Genomic DNA, 13,460 nt, shown 5'->3' with positions numbered 1-13,460 from the left:
TTAGGCTGGCCTTGATCCTTCTGCTCAGCCTCCTGAGGTGCTGGGATTACAGGCTGGCACCATGCCTAGCACTACTACACTTTAAAATATACTTTATAAATATTTAAATAATTTCAGACTTACAAAATTTACAAGACTAGTATAAAGAATTCTCATAGGGCTGGGGATGTGGCTCAAGTGGTAGCGCGCTCGCCTGGCATGCGTGTGGCCCGGGTTCGATCCTCAGCACCACATACCAACAAAGATGTTGTGTCCGCCGAGAACTAAAAAATAAATATTAAAAAAAAAGAATTCTCATATATTTTTTTATCCAGATCCAATAATTAAACTTTATCATGTTTTCTTTCTTTGATATTTTTTTAGTTGTAAATGGACACAATACCTTTATTTTATTTATTTATTTTTATGTGGTGCTAAGGATCAAACCCAGTGCCTCACACAAGCTAGGCAAGCAAGCACTCTATCACTGAGCTATAATCCCAGTACTTATAAAAAATTATAAATAATTTTTGTCTGAACTATTTGAGTATTTTGAAGATGTTATTCCCCCTTTCTCTTAAATGCTATGTGTATTTCCTAAAATAAAAAAAAAAGAAATTCTCTTGCATAATCATAATGCAATAATAAAAATTGGAAAATGAAATAGCAATATCTAATATAGACCTTAAAATTTGCTTGTAGCCAGGTATGGTGCAGCACACCTGTAATCCCAGCTGCTTGGGAGGCTGAGGCAGGAGGATCGCAAGTTCCAAGCCAGCTTCAGCAACTTATCAAGGTCCTAAGCAACTAAGTGAGACCCTGTCTCAAAATATAAGATTAAAAGGGCTGGGAATGTGGCTCAGTGGTTGAGCAGAGGACCCCCTGGGTTCTTTTTTACATCTCTGGTATGAAAATAAATGTGTTGTCATACTAATGTAGTAAGTATGTACCGTATTGCAACTTTTCAAGACTTGCTTGTTTTGCTTGGCAAAGTTTGTACATTCATCCATGTTGCCATGAATAGCACTAGATTATTACGTTTATTGATGAGTAATATTCTATTATTTGTTTTTTTTTTATTGGTTGTTCACAACTTTACAAAGCTCTTGACATATCATACTTCATACATTGGATTGAAGTGGGTTATGAACCCCCAATTTTACCCCAAATGCAGATTGCAGAATCACGTCGGTTACACATCCATTATTTTACATACTGCCCTTTTAGTAATTGTTGTATTCTGCTACCTTTCCTAACCCCTACTATGCCCCCTCCCCTCCCCTCCCTTCTTCTCTCTGTACCCCATCTACTGTAATTCATTTCTCTCCTTGTTTATTTTCCCATTCCCTTCCCAACCTCTTATATGTAATTTTGTATAGCAATGAGGGTCTCCCTTCATTTCCATGCAATTTTCCTCATCTCTCCCTTTCCCTCCCATCTCATGTCACTGATTAATGTTACTCTTTTCTTCCTACTCTTCCTCCCTGCTCTGTTCATATTTGCTCTCATTATATCAAAGAAGACATTTGGCATTTGTTTTTTAGGGATTGGCTAGCTTCACTGAGCATAATCTGCTCTAGTGCCGTCCATTTCCCTGCAAATTCTATGATTTTGTCATTTTTTATTGCTGCATAGTACTCCATTGTGTATAGATGCCACATTTTTTTAATCCATTCATCTACTGAGGGGCATCTGGGTTGGTTCCACAGTCTAGCAATTGTGAATTGTGCTGCTATGAACATCGATGTGGCAGTATCCCTGTAGCATGCTCTTTTAAGGTCTTCAGGGAATAGTCCGAGAAGGGCAATAGCTGGGTCAAATGGTGGTTCCATTCCCATCTTTCCCAGGAATCTCCAAACTGCTTTCCAAATTGGCCGCACCAATTTGCAGTCCCACCAGCAATGTACAAGTGTACCCTTTTCTCCACATCCTCGCCAGCACTTGTTGTTGTTTGACTTCACAGTGGCTGCCAATCTTACTGGAGTGAAATGGTATCTTAGCGTGGTTTTGATTTGCATTTCTCTGACTGCTAGAGATGGTGAGCATTTTTTCATGTACTTGTTGATTGATTGTATATCCTCCTCTGAGAAGTGTCTGTTCAGGTCCTTGGCCCATTTGTTGATTGGGTTATTTGTTATCTTATTGTCTATTTTTTTGAGTTCTTTGTATACTCTGGATATTAGGGCTCTATCTGAAGTGTGAGGAGTAAAAATTTGTTCCCAGGATGTAGGCTCCCTATTTACCTCTCTTATTGTTTCTCTTGCTGAGAAAAAACTTTTAAGTTTAATTAAGTCCCATTTGTTGATTCTTGTTGTTAACTCTTGTGCTATGGGTGTCCTATTAAGGAATTTGGAGCCCGACCCCACAATCTGTAGATCGGAGCCAACTTTTTCTTCTATCAGACGCAGAGTCTCTGGTTTGATATCAAGCTCCTTGATCCATTTTGAGTTAACTTTTGTGCATGGCGAGAGAAAGGGATTCAGTTTCATTTTGTTGCATATGGATTTCCAGTTTTCCCAACACCATTTATTGAAGATGCTATCCTTCCTCCATTGCATGCTTTTAGCCCCTTTATCAAATATAAGATAGTTGTAACTTTGTGGATTAGTCTCTGTGTCCTCTATTCTATACCATTGGTCCACCCGCCTGTTTTGGTACCAGTACCATGCTGTTTTTGTCACTATTGCTCTGTAATATAGTTTGAAATCTGGTATCGCTATACCGCCTGATTCACACTTCCTGTTTAGAATTGCTTTTGCTATTCTGGGTCTTTTATTTTTCCATATGAATTTCATGATTGCTTTGTCAATTTCTACAAGATATGTCGTTGGGATTTAGATTGGCATTGCATTAAACCTATAGAGAACTTTTGGTAATATCGCCATTTTGATGATGTTAGTTCTGCCTATCCATGAACAGGGTATGTTTTTCCATCTTCTAAGATCTTCATCAACTTCTCTCTTTAGGGTTCTGTAGTTTTCATTATATAAATCTTTCACCTCTTTTGTTAGGTTAATTCCCAAGTATTTTTTTTTTTTGAGGATATTGTGAATGGAGTGTTTTTCCTCATTTCCGTTTCAGAAGTTTTGTCGCTGATATACAGAAATGCCTTTGATTTATGCGTGTTGATTTTATATCCTGCCACTTTGCTGAATTCATTTATTAGTTCTAGTAGTTTCTTTGTAGACCCTTTTGGGTCTTCTAGGTATAGAATCATGTCATCTGCAAATAGTGATAATTTAAGTTCTTCTTTTCCAATTTTTATGCCTTTAATTTCTTTCGTCTGTCTAATTGCTCTGGCCAGTGTTTCGAGAACTATATTGAATAGAAGTGGAGATAGAGGGCATCCCTGTCTTGTTCCGGATTTTAGAGGGAATGCCGTCAACTTTTGTCCATTCAAAATGATGCTAGCCTGAGGCTTAGCATAGATAGCTTTTACAATGTCAAGGTAAGTTCCTGTTATCCCTAATTTTTCTAATGTTTTGAACATAAAGGGATGCTGTACTTTGTCAAATGCTTTCTCTGCATCTATCGAGATGATCATATGGTTCTTATCTTTAAGTCTATTGATGTGGTGAATAACATTTATTGATTTCCGTATGTTGAACCATCCTTGCATCCCAGGGATGAATCCTCCTTGATCATGGTGCACAATTTTTTTGATGTGTTTTTGTATTCGATTCGCCAGAATTTTATTGAGGATTTTTGCATCTAGGTTCATTAGAGATATTGGTCTGTAGTTTTCTTTCTTTGAGGTGTCTTTGTCTGGTTTCGGAATCAGGGTGATGTTGGCCTCATAGAATGAATTTGGAAGAGCTCCCTCTTTTTCTATTTCCTGAAATAACTTGGAAAGTATTGGTATTAATTCTTCTTTAAAGGTTTTGTAAAACTCTGCTGTATACCCATCCGGTCCTGGGCTTTTCTTGGTTGGTAGTCTTTTGATGGCTTCTTCAATTTCATCCATTGATATTGGTCTGTTCAAATTGTGTGTATCCTCCTGACTCAGTCTGGGTAAATCATATGACTTAAGAAATTTATCGATGTCTTCACTATCTTCTATTTTGTTGGAATATAGGTTTTCAAAATAATTTCTAATTGTCTTCTGTATTCCTGTAGCATCTGTTGTGATATTGCCTTTTTCATCCCGTATGTTAATAATTTGAGTTCTCTCTCTTCTTCTCTTCGTTAGCATGGCTAAAGGTCTGTCGATCTTATTTATTTTTTCGAAGAACCAACTTTTAGTTTTGTTAATTTTTTCAATAGTTTCTTTTGTTTCAATTTCATTGATTTCCACTCTGATTTTAATTATTTCTAGGCTTCTGCTACATTTGCTGTTGTTTTGCTCTTCCTTTTCCAGGGCTTTGAGATGAAGTGTGAGCTCATTTATTTGTTGGTTTTTTCTTTTTTTGAGGAATGACCCCCAGGCGATGAATTTTCCTCTTAAAACGGCTTTCATTGTGTCCCATGGATTCCGATATGTTGTGTCTGTATTTTCATTTATCTCTAAGAATTTTTTGATTTCCTCCTTTATGTCTTCTGTAACCCATTGATCATTCAGTAACATATTGTTCATTTTCCATGTGATGTAGGATTTTTCCTTCCTTCTTTTATCATTGATTTCCAGTTTCATTCCATTATGATCAGATAAAATGCATGGTATTATCTCCACCCCTTTATATTTACTGGGGGTTGCCCTATGGCATAATATATGGTCTATTTTTGAGAAGGATCCATGTGCTGCTGAGAAAAAAGTATATCCATTTGATGATGGTTGATATACTCTATATATGTCAGTTAAGTCTAGGTTATTGATTGTGATATTGAGTTCTATAGTTTCTTTATTCAATTTTTGTTTGGAGGATCTGTCCAATGGTGAGAGAGGTGTGTTGAAGTCACCCATAATTATTGTGTTGTGGTCTATTTGATTCTTGAACTTGAGGAGAATTTGTTTTATGAATGTCGCAGCACCATTGTTTGGTGCATAAATATTGATAATTGTTATGTCTTGTTGGTGAATGGATCCTTTTAACAGTATATAATGACCTTCTTTATCCCTTTTGATTAACTTAGTCTTGAAGTCGATTTTATTCGACATGAGGATGGCCACTCCTGCTTGCTTACGAGAACTGTGTGTGTGGTATATTTTTTCCCATCCTTTCACCTTCAGCCTGTGTATGTCTTTTCCAATCAGATGTGTCTCCTGGAGGCAGCATATTGTTGGATTTGTTTTTTTAATCCATGATACCAGCCTATGTCGCTTTATTGGAGAGTTTAGGCCATTAACATTCAGAGTTACTATTGATATATGGTTTGAACTTCCATCCGTGTTTGATTGTTTATCCTTTTTTTAAAAAAAAAAAATTTAGTTTGTTTCTCTATGATTATCTTTCCCCTCGCCCACTGTCTTTATTGAGGCACTTCCCACTGATGGTTTTGGTTATTGTTTTTCATTTCTTCCTCATGTAGTGTTTTGCTCAAAATGCTTTGCAATGCAGGTTTTCTGGCTGCAAATTCTTTTAACTTTTGTCTATCATGAAAGATCTTTATTTCGTTGTCATACCTGAAGCTTAATTTTGCTGGATACAGAATTCTTGGTTGGCATCCATTGTCTTTCAGTGTTTGAAATACATTGTTCCATGACCTTCTTGCTTTCAGTGTCTGTGATGAAAAATCCGTTGTTAACCGTATTGGTTTACCCCTAAATGTAATCTGTCTCCTTTCTCTTGTAGCTTTTAATATTTTCTCTTTGTTCTGTATATTGGATATCTTCATAACAATGTGTCTTGGCATTGGTCTACTGTGATTTTGTGTGCTTGGTGTCCTTTATGCATCTTCAATTTGTATATCTGTTTCCTTTTTTATTTCTGGAAAGTTTTCTGTAATTATTTCATTCAGCAGGTTTCTCATTCCCTTGGTTTGAATCTCTGTACCTTCTTCTATCCCGATGACTCGTAAGTTTGGTTTCTTCATGTTATCCCATAACTCTTGGATGTTTTTCTCGTGATTTTTTACCAGCCTTTCTGAGTTGGCTAGACTCTTTTCAAGATGGTATATTTTGTCTTCATTATCTGACGTTCTGGTTTCTACTTGCTCCACTCTATTAGTGATACTCTCAATTGAGTTTTTAATTTGGTTTATCGTTTCCTTCATTTCTAGAATTATTGTTTGATTATTTTTTATAATCTCTATCTCCTGATAAAGATGCTTAACTTCTTCTTTTAGCTGTTTATGTAATTCCTTCTCAATGTGTTCTTTCGCTGCTTGAATTTGCTGTCTTGTATCCTCTTTAAGGTTCCATTCCATCTGTCTAAGGTGTTCCTTGAGGTCTTTATATGACCATTTTTCTGATGACTCTAGGTCCTCCTGAATATTTAGGCTGTCCTGCATTGTTTGTACTCCTTTTCTTCCTTGTTTCTTGAAGCTGCTCATGTTGCTTCTTGTTCTGTTTGACTGCTGAGTTACTGCTTATTCCTATAAATTTATTTGATGCTTGGGAGGAAAGGTATTAGAAGGGAAGGGAAGAAGTCACTAAGGAGAATGAGAGTAGGCAGGTAGAATTCAAGGAAGGGGGGATAAGAAAAATGAAAAGACAAAAGAAGAAAGAAATAGGAACTAAAAAATAAAAAAAAATAAAAAAAAATTAAAAAAAATAATAATAATTTAAAAAAATTAAAATTAAAATTAGAAGAGAAAGAAGAAGAAAAAAAAGAAAGAAAAAAACAAGATATAAAAATGAAGATGAAAGAAAAACCCAAATCAAAAAAAAAAAAACAAAAAAAAAATAATAAATGCCGTCTTAGAGTTTGATTAACTTCTCTTCCACTAGGTGGCGCTGTGCCCACCAGGCCAAGTCTCTCCTGTCAGTACGCGGGAACCAATCAGTGTGCAGCAGCTCCTCCCAGACTGGGCGAGTCTCCAATCCTGAGTGCCTAGGGCCTCCTCTTGTGTCCAATCACTTCTACTTTTCCTCTAGCCAGGCCCCTCTCACGGGTGCCGCTCACCGCAATACTGGCTACAGGCCAGGTCTGCTGCTCCCGGGAGCCCTGTTTTCATGAACGACTGGGCACACTCCTCCAGATTGCCATTCCCTCAGACCCTAAGTTTGTAGAGCTTGGGGCTGAGAATCCTCAGCGAATTTTACTTGCCCTCCAGTAGCCACTCCCCCATAGCTGGTGCAAGAGGCCTCAGCAGTCAGCCCTGGCGGGAGCGGCAGTTCCACACCACTGACTCCCTCGGGCTGGCTGTAGCACTCACGGGAGAGCTGGGAGGGGCCCTTAAGGTTTCCCCGATGCGTGGAGAGGGAAAGCCAGGGGTCCACACACCTGTAGCAGCAGGCTTCAATGAAGTTATCTCCACCGCCGCAGTCCCGCGATGCCAGCCCTCCGCCACAGTGGTGTCCCCCGCAAATGGCGACAGTTCGCCTCCTCCTGCCGGGCGACCAACGCAACGGGCGGGTCCCCAGTGTCTCTCCCAAGCCCCGCCTGGACCCTGCGGCCACTACCCACGAAGGCCTGGCAGGCATCCACCTCCGTAGGATGTGAAGGGCTGACCAGCCGCCTCAGCCGGATGGATTAATGCCGAGTCGCAGCTGTCTGTCTCAGCTTTTCAGACGCGGCGGCACAGGGCGCGGAGCTCGGAGAGGCTTACTCACTTCCCGTCGCCATCTTCCTCTTCTCGCTATTTTGGGATGATGGCGGGGCGCTAGCTCGCTCTCTCCGGTGTGTCTCAGCCTCGGGCTCCCACGCCTCTCTCCGCGTGGCCTCCACAGCCAGCGCTGCCCCGGTCGCTCTCTCTGCCCCCGGCGTTCCCGGCTTCTAGCCGCACCGCGGCCCGGTCCCTGTCTTTCTGGCTCGCGGCTCCAGCGGCGCCCGGGGCCGGGGAGGCGACAGCCCCTCTCCAGCAAGTACCGCAGTCCCCGGGCCCCGAGTCCCAGCGGCTACAAACTGACACTTCTAACAGACCTACCAATTCCCGGCGGGACCCCTCTTCACGGAATTTTGCTAGAAGTTCCTCGGTATGTAGACTGCCGCTGTTCCAAAGGGTCTTTTTGATCCCATTAATGTGGAGACATTAGAATCGCTGCTTCCTCCTCGGCGGCCATGTTCCAACCCTCTCGAAAAGCTGCTTTTCAATCCCAATCACACAAAGGATCAATATTCTATTATTTGAATACACAATCTGTTTACGCACGTACCGGTTGATGAACATTTGGGTTATTTCCAATTTTAAGCTACTATGAATAAAAGCTGTTATGAACATTTATGTTCAAGTTTCTGTGTGAATATGAGTTTTCTTTTCTCTAGGATAAATACCAGGAGGTGTGATTGCTGAGTTGCATGATAAATATATATTTATTTTATTTTTTTTAATATTTATTTAGTTATCAGCGGACACAACATCTTTGTATGTGGTGCTGAGGATCGAACCCGGGCCGCACGCATGCCAGGCGAGCCACATCCCCAGCCCCGATAAATATATATTTAAATTTACAAGAAACTACCAAACTCTTTTCCAGAGTAGCTCTATATTCTGTAATACCCCAGCAACAAATGAGAAATCCATTTTCTATATTCTTTCCAGCGTCTGTGTTTTTAATATGCATTTCCACAGTCATTAATAACATTATGTGATTCATGTATGTGCTAGCCACCCATGTTTCTTCTTTGGTAAAGTATTCAAATACTTTGCCCATTTAAAAAATGGTTTCCTTATAATGCTATTTGAAATTAGCCAATCCCCAAAAACCAAATGCCCAATGATTTCTCTGATACAAGGAGGCTGATTCATAGTGGTATTTGGAGGGTGGAATGGGAAGATTAGATGAACTCTAGATAGGGCAAAAGGATGGGAGGGAAAGGGAAGGAGCATGGGGTGAAAAATATGGTGGAATGAGATGGACATCATTATCCTAAGTACATGTATGAAGACACAAATGGTGTGAATATACTTTGGATGCAACCAGAGGTATGAAAAATTGTGCTCTATATGTGTAATATGAATTGTAATAGATTCTATTGTCATATATAACAAATAAGAATTTTAAAAAACTGGTTTCTTCAGGTGCTGTCATTGTGGCTCAGCAGTAGAGCACTTGACTAGCACATGTAAGGCCCTGGGTTTGATCCTCAGTATCAAATAAAAATAAATAAATAAAATAAAGGTATTATGTCCAACTACAACTAAAAAATAATATTAAAAAAACTGGTTTCATTTTTTTTTTCGGCTTAGTGTAGGGGTTGGTACCTAGGCACTTAACCACTCAACAACATCCCAACCCTGTTTTTTTTTAAAGACAGAGTCTCATTAAGTTGCTGAGATTAGCCTTGAATTTGTGATCCTCCTACCTCAGCCTCCTGGGTCACTGGGATTATACCTGTCTATGGATTGGTATGGTGGATTATTTTTTCTTATTGTTGTATTGTTGTATTTTTAGAGTTCCTAATATATTTCTGAATACTTTGCTGGAAATATGATGTGCAAATATTTTCTCTTGGTCTGTATATTATCTTTTTTTTATTTTTATTTTTTTGAGACAGGATCTTGCTAAATTGTTCAGGGCCTTGCTAAGTTGCTGAGGCTTGCTTACAACTTGTGATCCTCCTGCCTCAGCCTCCCAAACCATTGGGATTACAGGTGTGCATCACCATGCCCAGCTGCCCTTTTATATATATATATATATATATATATATATATATATATATATATATATATTGTAGTTGGACATTATACCTACGATACCTTTATTTTTATTTATTCTCTCTCTCTCTCTCTCTCTCAAAAGAAACTATTATTCTTTCATGCCAGATTCATCTTTGTTAAAAACTGGGAAAACTTCTAGAGTAATAGGTTTTAAAGGATAAACAGAAATTTCCAGGTCTTCAGTGGGGAAGGCGCTCGGAAAAAGCAAAATGTGGAGGTTGTTATAAATTTTTTCTAAAGCCCAAATTCTAACATGGTTTATGATGCTTTCTTCTACCATACCTAAAATGCTACATTTGAGTCATGGAATTACCTGAGGTTCCTTAGTCTTTTTCCTTGCTCTGAGCCTTTGTACGTATGATTATCTGTATTTTGGATGCCTTGTTTTCCTGATTTCCTTTAACTTGAATAATTTTTTTTTTAAATTTGTAGTTGTAGAGGGACAGCATGCCTTTATTTTATTTACTTATTTTTGTATGTGATGCTGAGGATTGAACCCAGTGCCTCACATGTGCTAGGCAAGTGCTCTGCCACTGAGTCACAGCTCAGCCCCTAACTTGAATAATTTGCTTGTATTCTAGGTCTTATCTTTTTTTCTAAGTTTTATTTTAATATATATTTTTTAGTTGTAGATGGACACAAGACCGTATTTTATTTATTTATTTTTATGTGGTGCTGAGGATTGAACCCAGCGCCTCACACGTGCTAGGCAAGTGCTCTGTCACTGAGCTATAGCCTCAACCCCTCTAGGTCTTATCTTAAATGTCACCTCCTCTGGAATATTTTCCCTGATCACCTATTCTTTAATGCCAGTCTCCCAGGTCTGAATTAGATGTTCTATGTCTCTCTCAATACCCTAAATTCACTTCCTTATAGTGCTTGTAAAACTATTGAAATTTCTTTTTACTCTTCTTCATTTTTCATTAAACCTGGAGCTCCTTACGAGTGGCACTGTATCTTCTCTGTTACTCCCAGGAACCTAAACTATGCTTAGCAGAGAATAAACCTCAGTAAATGGTTCTTTTTGTTTGTTTTTTATAGTACTGGGGATTGAACCTAGGGCCTTGCACATATGAGGCTAGTGCTCTACAGCTAGCTAAGCTAAATCCCCAGCCCTTTTTTAAATTTTATGTTGAGAAAGGGTCTTACTAAGTGCCCAGGTTATTCTCAAACTTGCAAGCCTCCTACCTTAGACTTCTGAGTTGTGAGATTTCAAGCATGTGCCACTATGCCTGGCTAGTAAACATTTCTTGAATGAACAAATCCCTTACAAATACCTACTGTGAAGAAAGATTGGTACCTTTCTGCATTTTCTTTCCATATCCAGCATTCTCCTGGTGTGCAGCCTGCAGATGTAAAGGAAGTTGCCGAGAAAGGTGTACAGGCCCTTGTGATTGGCCGAGGAATGAGTGAGGCCTTGAAGGTAGGTATTGGTGTGCACAGCATTCCTGAAGACAGCTGGTGATTTCTTGGGTCTTTACCTTACAGATATGTTCTTCTTTAGAGTTCATCTCTATATTTCATACACTGTCATTTTGTTGGCCAGTGGATGAGTAAAGACTGTATACACAATTCTATTTCATCAGGATTGGACTCTATAAATCTATCTAACCCTGAGATTCTGTAGTTTCATCTATCTCTACCCCAGAATTCCTAAAGTTCTACAATTATCAGTACAGTTATTTGTTGCTTAATGACAGGGGTATATTCTTGGCAGTGCATTCTTAGGTGATTTTGTTTTTCTCTAAGCATCATACCATGTATTTATGCAAAAAGGGCTACAGCATCACTGGATGCTATAATTTTATGGGACCACCATCATATATGCCATCCATTATTTAATGAAAAGTCATTTATGAAGCACATAACTGTATTTTATCCTTTAGATTTTAATACTATTTTACATTTTTAGAGTATACTTTATGGTGCTTTCTCTTTTCCTGGACACATTCACATTTATGATTTCAGAAAAAAAATATTCATTTTTTATTTTGCTTACAGAAATAGAAATTCTAGCTAGGCATGGTGGAACACACCAGCAATACTAGCAACTCGGGAGGATGAGGCAGGAGGATCACAAGTTCAAAGCCAGCCTCAGCAACTTAGTGAGGTCCTAAGCAACTTAGTGAGAACCTGTCTCAAATATAAAAAGAGCTGGGGATGTGGCTGAGTAGTTAAGCACCCCTGGTTCTAACCTAGTACCAAAAAAAAAAAAAAAAAAAAAAAAAAAGAAAGAAAGAATGAATATTGAATAAAGAACTAAAGAATATTGCAAAATATTCAAGGTTCAATGCAGAAATATAGAAGTAAAAGGTAAAAGGTCTTCCCTCCCCCATCTCTAAATTTGGTGATACTACACTGATGTTCTCTATATGAATATGAAAATACATACACTCTTATATATATAGATATATATGTATGTACACTTACAACCATATTACAGAAATCAGAATCACACCGTATGTGTTGTTCTGTGACTTTCCCCCATTATTACCTTATAGATAACCTTCCACATAAGTATAGAGTATTAATAATTATAAAATATATAAAATATGTAATATAATTATATATTACAAGTATTATGTCTATCTATAACTAAAAAATAAAAAAATTCAAGACAAGCCAGAGTTAAGATAATACAATACAATAAAGGCTACCACTACTGAGAATATCTTCCATATAAATTCACTTACAAATATGTATTAAGTATTTTCTATAGGTCAGACACCTATAGTCACTGAGGACAATAAGATAAATGAAACAAACAAGTTTCATCCCCCTGTGGATAATAAAAAACTAGATAATTTCAGATGTTAAGTGCCATGTACAAAATGGTGACTTAATATGGGGGGAGGGGCTGCATATGGGTGTTGAGAAAGGCCTTTCCTCTGAGAAGACATTGAACAGCATAGCACATGCATTAGTTAATACTGTCTTTACATACTTGCTGTGGTGTAAGCATTGTTATTCATATTTTACAGGGCAGGAAATTGGGACTGAGACACTTTAAATAGCTGGTTGAAGGTCTTTTAGTTAGTATGTGACAGAATTTAGACTTAGGTTGAACCAACTCAAACTTCTAAAATTTACATAATGTAGGTTCTGTACCATGCTAGACATTTTTCATACAGTAGCTCAGTTAATAACCCTCTGAGCTAGTTAGGTATTATCCTGAAGTTACAGACATGGAAACAAAGGCTCAAAGAATTTAATTCACTTACCCAAGGTGAATCTGTTTATAAGGATTTAGATCCAAGGATGACTCCAGAATCCAGGCTCTTCCCATATCCATTTCACTTGAGCTTTATGCATGGCTATTAGGATGCTTTTGTCAACTTCTCAGAGGCCTTTTGGGGGCAGGGTGCTAAGAATTGAGCCAAGAGCTTCATGCATGTTAACACACATCCACCTGAGTTTCATCCCTTCTGAGGCCTTTTGACTCATTGGGGCTTACTGCCAAATGTTGGACTGGTGACATACTGGGTGACTGAGGAGTGACAGATGTTACTGTCTAACTCTGTAAAGTACACTTGCCTTATGTCAGGAAAGGAAGCTCTGGAGGGCCTTTCCCCCTACTTACTCATCTCTTTTCCTCTTCCTAGGTGCCTCCATCCACTGTGGAGTACCTCAAGAAACAAGGCATCGATGTGCGGGTCCTCCAGACAGAGCAGGCAGTGAAGGAGTATAATGCTTTGGTTGCTCAAGGCATCAGAGTGGGAGGTGTCTTCCATTCCACCTGCTAATGTAGCCTTAAGAGGAGAATAAATTACTAAATTATCTTG

General features: G+C 38.6%; 1 protein-coding gene across 2 annotated transcripts in view; it reads left to right on the top strand.

Annotated features, from left to right (window-relative positions):
- AAMDC (adipogenesis associated Mth938 domain containing) overlaps positions 1-13,460 on the top strand; it is a 38,366-nt gene extending 24,906 nt beyond the window's left edge. For both annotated transcript variants that reach the window (XM_081280031.1, XM_081280030.1), the window contains exons 3-4: positions 11,006-11,101; positions 13,281-13,460. In XM_081280031.1, the coding sequence (XP_081136157.1) occupies positions 11,006-11,101; positions 13,281-13,421 (237 nt within the window). In that variant the 3' untranslated portion in view covers positions 13,422-13,460. The remainder of the gene's footprint in view (positions 1-11,005; positions 11,102-13,280) is intronic.

The sequence above is a fragment of the Spermophilus citellus genome (assembly GCF_964194105.1).
Source record: "Spermophilus citellus genome assembly, chromosome: 2".
Lineage (NCBI taxonomy): Eukaryota > Metazoa > Chordata > Mammalia > Rodentia > Sciuridae > Spermophilus > Spermophilus citellus.
The sequence above is the reverse complement of the archived record's forward strand: the minus strand, read 5'-3'. Positions and strand labels throughout refer to the sequence as shown.